Source organism: Oncorhynchus gorbuscha, linkage group LG16 (genome assembly GCF_021184085.1).
Source record: "Oncorhynchus gorbuscha isolate QuinsamMale2020 ecotype Even-year linkage group LG16, OgorEven_v1.0, whole genome shotgun sequence".
NCBI classification, from domain to species: Eukaryota; Metazoa; Chordata; class Actinopteri; order Salmoniformes; family Salmonidae; genus Oncorhynchus; species Oncorhynchus gorbuscha.
Window position 1 is genome coordinate 17,017,599 of NC_060188.1, and position 13,733 is coordinate 17,031,331.

The window sequence follows — 13,733 nt, forward strand, 5'->3', positions numbered from 1 at the left end:
TATTATTACAACTCTATCATAGGTTTGTACAACTGTAAATAGTTTCTTGGGCATCAGCTTTTGTGGGTTTGATGACAGGCTCAAAATGGCCAGAAACAAATAACTTTTTTTCTGAAACTCGTCAGTCTATTCTTGTTCTGAGAAATGAAGGCAATTCCATGCGAGACATTGCCAAAAAACTGAAGATCTCATACAACACTGTGTACTACTCCCTTCACGGAACAGTGTAAACTGGCTTTAACCAGAATAGAAAGAGGAGTGGGATGCCCCAGTGCACAAATGAGCAAGAGGACAAGTATATTAGAGTGTCTAGTTTGAGAAACAGACGCCTCACAAGTCCTCAACTGGCAGCTTCATTAAATAGTACCCGCAAAACACCAGTCTCAACGTCCATAGTGAAGAGGTGACTCCGGGATGCTGGTCTTCTAGGCAGAGTTCCTCTGTCCAGTCTCAACGTCAACAGTGAAGAGGTGACTCCGGGTTGCTGGTCTTCTAGGCAGGGTTGCAAAGAAAAAGCCATATCTCAGACTGGCCAATAAAAAGATGGCAAAAGAATACAAACACTGGACAGAGAAACTCTGAGTTGGACAGGCACTGGCAGGAGTATGGGGTAACGTTAGTTTCAGCATGGTGAGCGTTAATTCAATTATTCAACATCTTGCTAGATAGCTAGCTAGCAATATCAGCGAAGCCATCTGCAGCCACATATTGACTACCTAGCAACATGACATCATTTCTTATTTCTGGAGGCAGTGGAAATGCAATTTGAGCTAGCCCACCAAGACCAGCCCAATCTGGGTTGGCTTCAAAGTGCCAATGGATGCTGGGCTTAATGGGCCATATAGCTGGGAGGAAGTCCCTCAGACAGAGAACACAATAACAAGTTCAAAAGTTCAAATGGGTCTCCTTCACACAGAAAGGTGAACCATTGGAGGTGTGGTGTGGGAAGATAGCCTAACCAAATTGATATTACCAGTTTGTCTTGCCTAAACTAAAGTAAAAGTGTGTAAAAGCAATGATGAAGCGGAGCGGCACACTGTAAAAAACAGCAGGTTTTTGTCCCTCACACTGTGCGGCACACTGTCAAAAACAGCAGGTTTTTGTCCCTCACACTGTCAAAAACAGCAGGTTTTTGTCCCTCACACTGTCCGGCACACTGTCAAAAACAGCAGGTTTTTGTCCCTCACACTGTCCGGCACACTGTCAAAAACAGCAGGTTTTTGTCCCTCACACTGTCCGGCACACTGTCAAAAACAGCAGGTTTTTGTCCCTCACACTGTCAAAAACAGCAGGTTTTTGTCCCTCACACTGTCCGGCACACTGTCAAAAACAGCAGGTTTTTGTCCCTCACACTGTCCGACACACTGTCAAAAACAGCAGGTTTTTGTCCCTCACAATGTCCGGCACACTGTCAAAAACAGCAGGTTTTTGTCCCTCACACTGTCCGGCACACTGTCAAAAACAGCAGTTTTTTGTCCCTCACACTGTCCGGCACACTGTCAAAAACAGCAGGTTTTTGTCCCTCACACTGTCAAAAACAGCAGGTTTTTGTCCCTCACACTGTCAAAAACAGCAGGTTTTTATCCCTCACACTGTCCGGCACACTGTCAAAAACAGCAGGTTTTTGTCCCTCACACTGTCCGGCACACTGTCAAAAACAGCAGGTTTTTGTCCCTCACACCGATAACAAAGTGTGACAACTTTTTCCTTGACGTGTCCCAGACTTATAATGACAGGCCTTATCAGCAGTCCTCCAGTCCCAGCCTCCTCTGATGTTCTCTGTGGCCTGATACAGAGAGACAGAGACATAGTCCAGATCACCTCCTGTGCCCTCTGGCCCTGCACTGAAGGGCAACTCATCTCAGACACAGATTGAAGCTTTGTTCAAATATTGGATAGACACTGCATAGTACTGTATATGGCCAGATAAACAAAGAAGGGGGTGTCAACAGAAATATAGAGAGAGAGAGAAAGAGAGAGAGGGGGGGGTAGATGGAAAGAAAGGTGGAAAGTACATTTGAGGGGACCGAATGCTCATTGCTCACAGTAAACAACTAAATTGAATGGCTCAATGAACTGAGGCCCATACAAACACTCACTGTCTCACACACACAACTCACAGAGCATCACTTAGCCTATACACATGCATACACCCATAAACACAAGAACCCACCCACCCATATGCAAACACACTAAACTGCTAACCTGTTAGAAGATAGATCAAGTAAGAAAATCACACTTTGAGGAATCTTACATACAAGACTACAAAGCTGAGTTCACACTGGCAACTGAATCTCAAAACCTCTGTCTTAGCCTACACACAGTCTAGTTTCTAGTCTTAACCATAGCCTTTGGTTCAGTAGGTCTCTACATGGTTAGTGTCAGTGGATTCACTTTAACAGACCACGGCTTGAGACCACCTCTTACTTTGATCTATTAATTCAAGTATGCAGAGTGTCAAATTCAATTGATGCAACAAAGACCAAGCTGTGTTTTATCCAAAACAAGAGCCAGCAGGCCTAAACCGTAGCCAAGCTGTACTGGTCCGGAACACCATTCACCCTCCCTCAAACCATGCATCTCACTTCAGTTACTTAACACACAACAAGGTCTAACAGATTGTTTTCCGTGTGTTCGCATACCAATTTGATAAAGACATGTTGAATCCCAAATACAGTGATGTATTGTTCTGTGAAATTCCCCTCCACCAGAATAGCGATGATACAACAGAATAAATCAGTGGAGTAAGGTCTGTGGGAGAAGGGACACTGACATCATTTAGATGTATTTGTGATGACTCACCAACCGTGAATTTAGCACTTGGTATGAGTCATTCCATTGGTTATCACCCTGATAGCACTGCTAAAGAGGGGGTGTATTTCAAAAGCAGAAATATGTTTTTAATAATGCATGAAACTCCCTGCTAATGGGCACAGTGGAACCGATCAAAGGCCTATCCAGGGGGTGTCAGGCTCCACTGTGCCCACGGGCATACCTTCAGGAGGAGCCATGCACAGAGAAAGTATCAAACAGCAAATTACCCAGCTTTGATTCTACTCCTCAGGCTGCACAGAAGACATTATAGAACAAAGTTGCAGGTCTCCTGTGAAAGCAGCAGTTTCACTTGTGGCATCAGCTAGACGGCTGCAGCACACAGGGCATGTTCACAGACAGACAGAACTATGGAAACCCATCACAACAGCTCTAAGCTGTTCCTCCCCACAAACACAGGAAATAAGTTTGTCAGAGAGGCAATTGTTTCCAAACAGGTACATGAACGTTTTCACCAAAGGGGGTAGGCAATAGAAGGTATAGAGGGAGCTTTATCCCTCACACAGGGTTATCAGAATGATCTGTTGATTCATATGCATTTAGAGCACAGGAGAGAAGGAAATATGTCACTTCTATGCAATGCTGCTCTTCCTCTCACATCTGTTCAGAATTGTTCAGAATCACAGAGTACATAAATTAAAGTCGATTAATGCTGTGTTAGCACATTTAGTATAGATCCAAGGGTAGATAAGTACATCAATAATTGAGAGCTGAATTTACATTGTACAAACTTAGAGCTGCAAAGAACATAAAGGTGCTGTTGCAAATGCCTGGAGAAACCGACGTTCTTTTGTGAAACCAAGGTTCTGTAAGTAAATGAAAAGATCATTTTCTGTATAGCAATAGATTTTACAGAAAGTAGTTATTGCTGTTGTGAGTGGGGAGTGCAAGGCACTGTTGAGACTTGTGGCTCTAGCCTACACTTTGAGTTCAGTACAGTTCAACGTGACTGTGTGACAGTGGATGGAGAAGGCACTCTTACCTTCCCTGGGGCTTTGGTCTTGTTATTGTTGTTGCTGCAGGAGGACAAGTTGACATCTTCGTGAACTCGGTCCAGAAGCCAAAGAAGGAACTCCAGGGCGTCATGTTGTGAGTTTCCTCGGAATTGGGATCCATACTTGGATACTATACTCTAGAGAGGGAAAGGAGAGTCACATGGTCAATGAAGGAGTCCATGTAAAACTGTATTGTAAACATTGGTGAATTAGTGCATCTTCAATGGACAGAGAAAACAGATTAGCTGACTGTTGTTTTAAAATGGTTACATTGATGTAATTCAAGATGAATGTACTATAACCACACAGTGTGCTTTTGAAGTAAAGACTTGCCTAAATGCATGAATAACCTTCTGCTGTCCGGATAATCCGGACATTTTTCATAAGAGTGGAAAACTAAAACAGCAGTGGGATAATTCAGATCCAAATCTGACAGCTTGTTAGGATTGGAGATGTGACGGGAATACCCAAATTGCATTACCAAAAGCTATTGGTTTGTTTACTGACATTCCTGCTTCCATAGAAACATGAAACAAACAGTGCAATATTAACTGGCCAACTGAGGTATGTAGGACCCTATATAATCAATTATATTTTTTTCTCAAATTCCGTTTTTTCTCAGTTTGGTTTTTCCAGGTTTCTGTTTTCCCCCCAGTTTTTTCACGTTTTCACTCTCAAAATATATTTTTGTTGATAGAAAAACAACAACATTTTATGTTTTAGGCCCACACCAATGCTTAAACCACATCAGGAGACCACTTTTGAGGTCTGGGGAAAAATATATGACATTTACATTTTTGGGTGTAGATCCCCTTTTATTTATTCCAAACCAACACTGTTTAGTTAGCGGTGTTTCTGGAACACACATGTGTTTGCTAAACAAATCGCCACTGGATTGATGCAAATAATAATGATATCCTTCTGCCAGGTAGGTATAGGCTTATAGGTAGGTATACATTTTAAAGGAAAATACGAATCACTGATGCATTTTGTTCATGTCTTCACACCATAGTGCCCTCAGAGCTCATCACTAAGCTAAGGACCCGGAGACTAAACACCTCCCTCTGCAACTGGATCCTGGACTTCCTGACGGGCCGCCCCCAGGTGGTAAAGGTAGGCAACAGCATATCTGCCATGCTGATCTTTAACACGGGGGGTCTCTCCAGATTGTGTGCTTAGTCCCCTCCTGTACTCCCTGTTCATCCATGACTGCGCATTCAAGCACGACTCCAACACCATCATTAAGCTTGCAAACGTCACAACGGTGGTAGGCCTGATCACAGACAACGATGAGACAGCCTGTAGGGAGGAGGTCAGAGACCTGGCCATGTGGTGCCAAGACAACAACCTCTCCCTCAACGTGATCAAGACAAAGGAGATAATCGTGTACTACAGGAAAAGGAGGTTTGAGCACTCCCCCATTCACATCGATTGGGCTGTAGTGGAACAAGTCGAGAGCTTCAAGTTTCTTGATGTTCACATCACCAACAAACTATCATGGTCCAAACACACCAAGACAGTCGTGAAGAGGGCACAACAATGCCTATTCCCATTCAGGAAACTGAAAATATTTGGCATGGGTTCTACAGCTGTACCATCGAGCGCATCCTGGCTGGTTGCATCATCACCCGGTATGGCAACTGCTCTGCCTTTGACCGCAAGACGCTGTGGAGGGTAGTGCGTACGGCCCAGTACATCACTGGGGCCAAGCTTCCTACCATCCAGGACCTCTATACCAGGGTTGTGTCAGAGGAAGACCCATAAAGTTTTAAAGACTCCAGCCACCCTAGTCATAGACTGTTCTCTCTGCTACTGCATGGCAAGCAGTACCGGAGCGCCAAGTCTAGATCCAAAAGGCTCCATAACAGCTGCTATCCCAAAGCCATAAGACTGCTGAACAGTTAATTGAATGGCTACCTGGACTACTTACATTGACCCCCCCCCCCTTTTTATTTTGTATTTACGCTGCTACTTGCCGTTTATTATTTATGCATAGTCATTTCACCATTACCTACATGTACATATTACCTCAATTACCTGGACTAACCTGCACCCAAACACATTGACTCTGTACCGGTACCCCCTGTTTATAGCCTCGTTTTTTTTTTTTTTACTTCAAAAAACAACAACAATTTAACTCTTATTTTTCTAAAAACTGCATTGTTGGTTAAGGGTTTGTAAGTAAGCATTTCACAGTAAGGTCTACATGTGTTGTATTCGGCGGACGTGACAAATACAATTAGATTTGATTTATGATATGTATGGTGTGTCTGTTGGTCCACCTGTGGCTGCACACAGGATCCCTTCTTCAGGAAGCTGTAGGCCTAATTTCTGTAGCACAGCCCCCACAGTGGACCCACAGAGGGTCAATCATTGCCTCAAGCCCCATGTCCGTCTCCACAGAACGCAGAACAGAGGGATTCTTGAATTGCACATTTCTCCCTAATGCTCTTCACCCTTCCCTCGTTGCCTACTGTCTGAGACAAAGCTATTTCAGGTCCCGGGCAGAACATCCTCAAATGCTGCTGAGCCCAATCAGAGCTGACCTTGGATGCCTCCCACTGAACCCCATAATGAGTTCGCTGACTCATATTCAGTTATTCAGAAACATTTGTCTCAACACCACACACACACACACACACACAACTATAGTACTAGTTTTACCCAAACTTAACTGACAGATATAAAGACCGTTCTTTTGACATACGTCTGTAGATATCACTCTGCCATAAAAAGAAGTAGGTTGAGGAATACTTAAGCCCACATGGAACACAATGTAAGTTGACAGGTATCTAACAGGCATACTGTATGACTCTATCATACAGTACAGTAGATCTCGCTATCATTGGTACAACCTGTATAATAACACACTGTGTGTGGGAGGTACTGCTTTCTCTACCTATCTTCAAAGTAGTTGCTCAGCTGAACATTGTACAAAGTGAACACGCATTCATAAACAGAGAGCAAAGTGATTATTGGGATGTGTCAAAGCAAAAGTAGGAGTAGAAGAGAGTAGTCTCCGAATGCTGTCTGAAAGTGTGCCTCTTCCTACAGTGTCTATTTTTAGTCAGAGACAAAGTCAGGTGAGAAGTATCACACTGTTCAGGTCCTTACACACAATTACAAAAAAATGTGGACAACAAAAATAAGACATCACCATCACAGAGCCAGAACTCAGACTGTACAGACAAATCCATTGTCTGGTTGTCCCTGTGCCAGCAGCAAGTCTGTCCCTTTTGTGTCCAGAAAGAACAGCATGACATAATGGCCTCTTGGAGGCTGGCAGCACAGTTTAGGGAAACAAGATAGCCTTCATGTAATAGTTTTTCTCATTGTACTGCTTTACCCTACTGTAAATATATTGCATGGAAGGCAATGCACAATTGAGGTAGCAAGATGAAAGACCTACATCGATGTTGTACGACACGTTTTGTTGTGTTCTACATAGTCTGATGGCAGTGTACAGACAATAAAGATTTTAACTCTTGACATACTTTAAATGAACTCTCTAAGGCAGTTTCCAGAAATAAGCTCTCTGTGGACACATAATGCTACAATTACAAGCTGCTGTTCCGGTGGCAAATCTCCCATGGTAATTCTTGTTATCTTCATCAGTGTCTCTGAATGTGGTAATTGCGTCATATAAATAATAGTGTAGATAAGGTAGATAAGGTATAGTTCTCTCTGTGGTGTCCACAATGGCCATTTTGACCTAATTACGTATAACTCTGGACTGTGTAATATTTGTGTATGATTAATGCTCTGGTTTATGAGGTACCTGACTCTAACTGACAATTAATATGGACCAGTCCCACCAGTCATATAAATAGGACCACTGCTAGGTTTCTTTTACATTAGATGACTACATTAGATGACCTCTGAATGTTGGTATACACTGCCTCTTTCTCTGCAGTGTCATCATCAAGCAAATGAAGCATGATAATGATAATAGTGGGTGCTGGTACTGTAAAACGCTGCTGGAAAAATAATGTGACATATACTGTATGGGACCCCTAGTTTGGGGGTGGAGTGGGGGGTGATATAATATACTAGCCTAAACAATATATACTGACAAAAGCACATACTACAGGTCACGGAAAGACCTACAATGTAATTATTTATTTTTTTTAAATTTTGTTTGGAGGGGGGGGGGGGGTAACTGTGAGGTAACTGTTTTTAAAAGGACATTCTATTCCAAAATAACTGAAAATTCTAAAATAGATTTTCCCACTCCGGAAATGAGCCCAATAACATATCGTTCCATATTACCAGGCAGGTGTTATTTAAGAAAAAGGATTGTCACCTAATGTAGCCCACCTGATGCTAACTCTTAGATCTAAACATTAGGCTATCTTGTTGCCAGTTAGGAACATACTGATGACTTGAATGCCCCCCCAAAAATCCCAATGGCCAAGGATCATGTTGCATCTGACCTGTGTTACATTTAGCCCCAATCTTATGCATTCAACGCCATTAGCGAGCTCTGACGAGCATAAACCATGGCGCTGATAAAAAATATGGTTCTAAAATAGTGCATTTTAACACATTTTGGGGATTGAGAAATAAGTGTAGTAACACTAGAACGCTCCGTGATCCTCCGCTATTTACAGTGGCCATCATAACTGCTTTCAAATGTGGGTTTTCCCGCGACTGTATTAAGAATGTTGTACAATGACTGGGCATCCATGTGTCTCTCCCTGTGCAGCACTCGCAATTTGAGTGCTCCTCAAGAGGAATATTACTTTCTCGCATAGAATGTGACAGGCTGAACAATTTAATAGGTAAACTATTCTACTATTGGGTTGTGTGATTTTGCAGTTGCTTACTCATGTTTTTGGTTGTGGAAAATTAAAATGTGGACAAGACATTTTTCATTATATAATTCAAAATTAGGGAGAGGTGTCATGCCCATAGAGGGCACAGGTGCATGTACCCCCACAGATTTGTCTTATTTATAAATAATAATATTTTTATTTTTTATTTTTTTAAATACGACTAGCCACCTAGCGATGTTATGCCCAGATAAGTTCCTAATCTCACAACCTCATAACTAGCTAAAATAAACCATTTCAGGCTATCAATCAAGTTAGAGTAGCTAGCTTGTCTAACTATATTAGCTGGCATGCCTTTAGTAAAGCAAGCAATTACTATATGTCCTGAATAAGACTCACATTACTTTCAATCTTTAACCCACATTTTTGTAGAGATGCAGAAAAGCATATTTAGTTTCTTAACAAAAACTGTCAGGAGGATACAGACAGCTCAAGAGGTAACCTATGTTTAGATATGCAGAAAAATAAACAGTTTTGGCATAATTACTATGGTTCTGTTTTATGTGTTTGAAAAATGCTAAATTCTCCAATTTCATGAAAAGGGACATGTCCCCAATACGGATCAAAGGTCCCGGGTCTCATTTGAATCATAGGCGCCAGGTGTCGGACTCGGCAGGTCCCGGCCCAATTAAACCCCTGTGTACGCCTGAAGATAAGATTTACAGAACAAGAACAAGTGTCATCTCCCTGTGACTTCACTGAGTCATTTAACTTCATATTTAATGTCCTGAAATCAAAATCTCTGCCAGATCAAATAGCCTAATCATTAAAAGGCCTACATGGAGACCTTAAATATTGACAAATCCGTGGAAGCCAGAGTCACTGTCACAGTGAAGAGCCATCACACAAGAGTCATCACACAAACATGTCAAAAGTCTAAACTGATTTAGCCTTCAATCATGACCAGATCGTCCATCTGCTCTGTAGAGAGGGAGGGAGGACTGAATTCCAGCTCAAGAAGCATTCATCACTCCCTCCCTACCCTCCCTGACCCCTGTCCTTGGCCTCTCCCATGTTATTGAAACCTATATACTAGCTGTTGAGTAACTGTTTGAGTTTCTGTTTTCAAACCTTCTCTGGCCCCTCTATGCAAACAGTGAAATCCACCAGGAGGGATTCAGAGAATGCACTAGGACAAACAGATCAGATACTCTTTAAAACACACATCTGATTCTGATCCCAGAGCAGGTAAAATGAAGCCCTCAGATCAGAGGACAGTGACAGTTAGGACATGATGAAGGGGAAGAATGTATATAAAGTCACGGACACAGTACTTAACCTTTGATACAACATTTAAGTAACCCTCCCCCGACAGCGTCAGTCCTGCAAGGTGCTACTGGAATGTGGCTCAGTGCCAGTCATCCTGTGGTAGCTACCTTTGTGTTTTATTTTTCTCCAGTCTGCGCCACCAACCTGCCTGAGGGGACACTGGGACAGATCACCATTTAATGGTAACTTTTTGCTTCTAATTAACTTCTTTGGGACTGGGGGGCAGTATTGAGTAGTTTGGATAAAAAGGTGCCCAGAATAAACTGCCTGCTACTTAGGCCTAAAAGATAGAATATGCATATAATATGCATTATGATTTGGATAGAACACACGCTGAAGTTTATAAAACTGTTTGAATGATGTCTGTGAGTATAACAGAACTCATATGGCAGGCAAAAACCTGAGAACAAAATCCAACCAGGAAGTGGGAAATCTGATGTTAGTAGTTTTTCAGTCATTGCCTATCCAATATACAGTGTCTATGGGGTCATATTGCACGTCCTGTGGCTTCCACTAGATTTCAACAGTCTTGCAGAGTGCCATGAGCTCAGTCTCGTGCGCTCCCATGAGAGTTAGCTACGTTTCATTGCATTTCTAAAGACAAAGGAATTCTCCGGTTGAAAGATTATTGAAGATTTATGATCAAAACATCCTAAAGATTGATTCTATACTTCGTTTGACATGTTTCTACGCACTGTAACACGACTTTCCGTCTGAACTTTCGCCTGGACTTGCCCGCACATTGTGAGTTTGGATTGTGTACTAAACACGCAAACAAAAAGGAGGTATTTGGACATCAAATATGGACTTTATCGAACAAAACAAACATTTATTGTGGAACTGGGATTCCTGTGTGCATTCTGATGAAGATCATCAAAGGTAGGTGAATATTTATAATGCTATTTCTGACTTCTGTTGACTCCACAACATGGCGGGTATCTGCATGGCTTGTTTTTGTGTCTGAGCGCCGTACCCAGATTATTGCATGGTTTACTTTTTCCGTAAAGTTTTTTTGAAATCTGACACAGCGGTTACATTAACCTCTTCGAGATAGGGGGCGCTTTTAATTTTTGGATAAAAAACGTTCCCGTTTTAAACAAGATATTTTGTCACGAAAAGATGCTCGACTATGCATGGAATTGACAGCCTTGGAAAGACAAGACTCTGACGTTTCCAAAACTGCAAAGATATTATCTGTGAGTGCCCCAGAACTAATGCTACAGGCCAAACCAAGATGAAGTTTCATACAGGAAATGCCCCAGATTCTGAAGGTGCTGTGTTCCAATGTCTCCTTATATGGCTGTGATTGCGCCAGGAATGAGCCTGCGCTTTCTGTCGTTTCCCGCCATTGTCTGCAGCATTGTGACGTGTTTGTAGGCATATCATTGGAAGATTGACCATAAGAGACTACATTTACCTGGTGTCCCGCCCGGTGTCCCGTGTCGAAATTATTGCGTAATCTGTAGGTCCATGCGCGTTCCATTTCTTCAGAAGAGAAAGTAAACTGCCACGATGGATTTTATCGTCGATAGATATGTGAAAAACACCTTGAGGATTGATTCTAAACATCGGTTTGCCATGTTTCTATCGATATTATGGAGTTAATTTGGAAAAAAGTTGGCGTTTTAATTAATTTAATTAATTTTTTTCCTTACCCAAACGTGATGAACAAAACGGAGTGATTCGTCGACACAAATAATATTTTTTTGTAAAAACGGAACATTTGCTATCTAACAGAGTCTCCTCATTGAAAACATCTGAAGTTCTTCAAAGGTAAATTATTTTATTTGAATTCTTTTCTGGTTTTTGTGGAAAATGTTGCATGCTGAAATAGAGGCATAATCCTATGCTAGGCTAATACTAATACTAATACTGTTACACAAATGCTTGTTTAGCTATGGTTCAAAAGCATATTTTGAAAATCTGAGATGACAGTGTTGTTAAGGAGAAGTGGATCTAAAATTCCATGCATAACACTTGTATCTTTTAGCAATGTTTATTATGAGTATTTCTGTAAATTGATGTGGCTCGCTGCAAAATCACCGGATGTTTTGGAACTACTGAACATAACGTGCCAATGTAATCTGAGGTTTTTGGATATAAATATTAACTTTATCGAACAAAACATACATGTAACATGAAGTCCTATAAGTGTCATCTGATGAAGATCATCAAAGTTTAGTGATGAATTTTATCTCTATTTCTGATTGTTGTGACTCCTCTCTTTGGCTGGAAAAAATGGCTGTTTTTCTGTGATTAGGTACTGACGTAGCATATTTGTTTGGTGTGCTTTCGTCGTAAAGCCTTTTTGAAATCGGACACTGTGGCTGCATTTACAACAAGTATATCTTTAAAATGGTGTAAAATAGTTGTATGCTTGAGGAATATGAATTATGGGACTTCTGTTGTTTTGAATTTGGCGCCCTGCAATTTCACTGGCTGTTGGCGAGGGACACTACCGTCCCACATGTCCCAGAGAGGTCTTAACCAAGATTTATTTGGTGCATATTCGTAATTATTAGCCTGTAACTGAACAGCACAAATGTGTGCAACCACCGAATTGCTTTTGCTACTACATTGTATTACATCATAAAGTTTACTTACATTAACTTTCATTTTCTCCTCCAAAATGGTGTTTTTTTTAATGGGATGTGACGCAAACACTTATCCACCATCTTTGCTATTCCTTGTCTTTGCTATTCTTACTCTGTCAGAGGCATGTGGAGTGACTGATAATACTGTTTGAGAACTCTGCTCTGAGATAATTACGAAGTGGGCCATTTAAATTACAAGGTAAGGTTTTTGATTGTTTATAGATGGCTGGTTGTTTTGTCTGATACTCCCATGGCCTAAGGGCTCAGACAGGGGCCTGACAGCTATCTGATTATCTCATGGTGCCTGCAGACTAGAGGTCGACCGATTAATCGGAATGGCCGATTAAATAGGGCCAATTTCAAGTTTTCATAACAATCGGAAATCTATATTTTTGGACACCGATTTGGACAAATTGTTATTTTTTTTAAATATTTTTTTACACCTTTATTTAATCTTTATTTGACCACCAATTTCATGGTATCCAATTGTTAGTAGCTACTCTCTTGTCTCATTGCTACAACTCCCGTACGGGCTCGGGAGAGACAAAGGTTGAAAGTCATGCATCCTCTGATACACAAACCAGTGCACATCCAACCCAGAAGCCAGCCACATCAATGTGTTGGAGGAAACACTGTGCACCTGGCAACCTTGGTTAGCATGCACTGCGCACAGCCCGCCACAGGAGTCACTGGCGCACAATGAGACAATCCCTCCCTAACCCAGGCGATGCTATGCCAATTGTGCATCACCCCACGGACCTCCCGGTCACAGCCGGTTACGTCGGAGCCTGGGCACGAACCCAGAGTCTCTGGTGGCACAGCTGGTGCTACAGTACAGCACCCTTAATCACTGTGCCAACTGGGAGGCTCACATTCTTATTTTCAATGACGGCCTAGGAACGGTGGTTTAACTGCCTTGTTCAGGGGCCTAAAACTTCTTACCTGGGAATATTGAAGACTCATGTTGAAAGGATCCACCAGCGATGCTATGCCAATTGTGCATCACCCCACGGACCTCCCGGTCACAGCCGGTTACGTCGGAGCCTGGGCGCGAACCCAGAGTCTCTGGTGGCACAGCTGGTGCTACAGTACAGCACCCTTAACCACTGTGCCAACTGGGAGGCTCACATTCTTATTTTCAATGACGGCCTAGGAACGGTGGTTTAACTGCCTTGTTCAGGGGCCTAAAACTTCTTACCTGGGAATATTGA

The 13,733-nt window shown here is 42.1% G+C and overlaps 1 protein-coding gene across 1 annotated transcript in view; it reads right to left on the reverse strand.

Annotated features, from left to right (window-relative positions):
• The window catches only part of LOC123999327 (ubiquitin carboxyl-terminal hydrolase 43-like), a 104,126-nt gene that overhangs the window by 85,267 nt on the left and 5,126 nt on the right, over positions 1 to 13,733 (reverse strand). Inside the window, exon 2 of the mRNA XM_046304969.1 lies at positions 3,815 to 3,964. Within this exon, the coding sequence (XP_046160925.1) occupies positions 3,815 to 3,964 (150 nt within the window). The remainder of the gene's footprint in view (positions 1 to 3,814; positions 3,965 to 13,733) is intronic.